This window comes from Labrus mixtus, chromosome 21, assembly GCF_963584025.1.
Source record: "Labrus mixtus chromosome 21, fLabMix1.1, whole genome shotgun sequence".
NCBI lineage: Eukaryota > Metazoa > Chordata > Actinopteri > Labriformes > Labridae > Labrus > Labrus mixtus.
Window position 1 is genome coordinate 681,379 of NC_083632.1, and position 1,819 is coordinate 683,197.

At 41.6% G+C, this 1,819-nt stretch overlaps 1 protein-coding gene across 3 annotated transcripts in view; it reads left to right on the plus strand.

Moving 5' to 3' along the window:
- Positions 1–1,614, plus strand: part of lipf (lipase, gastric) — a 10,593-nt gene extending 8,979 nt beyond the window's left edge. For all 3 annotated transcript variants that reach the window (XM_061029172.1, XM_061029171.1, XM_061029170.1), the window contains exon 11: positions 398–1,614. In XM_061029172.1, coding sequence (XP_060885155.1) covers positions 398–520 — 123 coding nt within the window. In that variant the 3' untranslated portion in view covers positions 521–1,614. The remainder of the gene's footprint in view (positions 1–397) is intronic.
- Positions 1,615–1,819: the final 205 nt, after the last annotated feature.

Here is a 1,819-nt window from a genome sequence, read left to right on the forward strand (position 1 = left end):
GTAACTTAACACAGTCAGTGTGATCGCAGCAGCACCTGGTGGACATCAGAGGAACTGCAGCTGCATGTCCAGTTAGTGCGGTTTGTTTGTGCTGGTGCAGACGAACTGTACAGAGACCGCTTGAAAAGGTGGGACTCAGGTCTCAGTTCTAGTTTCCGGACTCGGGTGCGGTTTGTTTGGAGTAAGAACAAGAGCCGACCTTGATCCGACCCAACTGCAGGAAGCTACCACCCTCCGCCCTCTCTGTTCATCAACATGTGGTAAAGACTGAAGGCAGACCTGACGGATCTTCAGAAACAGTTTGGATGACCCAATAAAGGTTCCTAATAAGCTAATCTGTCTGTCTCACCTGTCTGTCTGTCTCACCTGTCTGTCTGTCTCACCTGTCTGTCTGCAGGTGACCAACCTGGTCTTCCATAAGCACATCGATCACTGGGATCATCTGGATTTTATTTGGGGCATGGACGCTCCGGAGCAGATGTTTCGAAGCATCCTGAAGCTGCTGCAGGAACACCGCTAGAGGGCGCCATACTTACTGTGTATGTGTATGTGTGTGTGTGTGTGTGTGTGTGATACTGTGATCATGTGCACACCTATAGTACAATTAGGGTACCACAGCTTTATGTGAAAGGTGAACAGTATGAACGACTTTTAAGGTTTTAATAAGGAAATTTAACAAGTGCATTTTATAGATGTGTGTGTGTGTGTGTGTGTGTGTGTGTGTGTGTGTGTGTGTGTGTGTGTGTGTGTGTGTGTGTGTGTGTGTGTGTGTGTGTGTGTGTCTGTGTTTTTAAGCCACTTTGTTTTACTCTTTCTTCACGTACATGTACTGTACTTCAAGCGGGGTGTAACGATACGCTCAACTCACGATACGATTTTCTAATTTTTATTCCAAAAAATTAGATTGAAGTCGATTATCCAAATAATTACAACTTTATTACAACTCTTTGGCAGTAAAATGCTTAATATATATATTTTGTTACTTTTACGCCTCTCTTCTTCAGCTACTGGTGTCAATCAAGAGAAGCCAAAAGCATCTACGCTCTCTGCTGGTTAAAAACGAGTATTGCAATTTAGTTTTTGTCTAATCGATTTAAATCGTCCTTTATTTGTGTTAATTTTTAAATGTATCGAGAGGTATCGTTACACCCGTATACTTCAGTGTTAACCAGCTCTGTTCTGTAAACTGCTGAGCTCAGAAACAAACCTGCTGCCGGAAAATGTTTGTAAACATTAGACATTAATTTAATTTAATCTTTTTAGACACTATTTGTTTTTTATTAACTCTAAACTGTCATGTGACCTGCAGAAACACGAAACAGTCTCACAGCCTCGTTGAATATGTTTAGGTTTGTTTTTGTGTTCAACCTGTGAGGAATCAAACTTTCTGCTGGATGTCAGAACGTTTTTTATTTTATTTACTCAAACATAGTCAGTTTGATAACAGCAGCACTTGGAGGCTGTTTGAGGAACTACAGTGTCAGCTCCGAGGCTGCTGATTGGTCGAAACTCAGTTTTAGATTTAGATGTTAAAAAGTGGATTGATAGCAAACATGTTAATCTGACTGAAATCCTACTTATATGAATTTATTAAAGTTGGACTAACACACCTGGGTAACTTGGTCGGGGGTCGATTTACTATTTACCCCAATTTAATATTTACACCTCAATCAGACCCAAACTGGACTAGGCGTTCTGAGCATGCTCCACAGATCCCGCGCAAGGCTTTGACCCGGAAGTCTACGAGTCGAGCATAAATACGTAGGAGAAGAAAACAAGTCGAAGATATCAACATGGAGAATGTTAGCGGTTAGCTGCT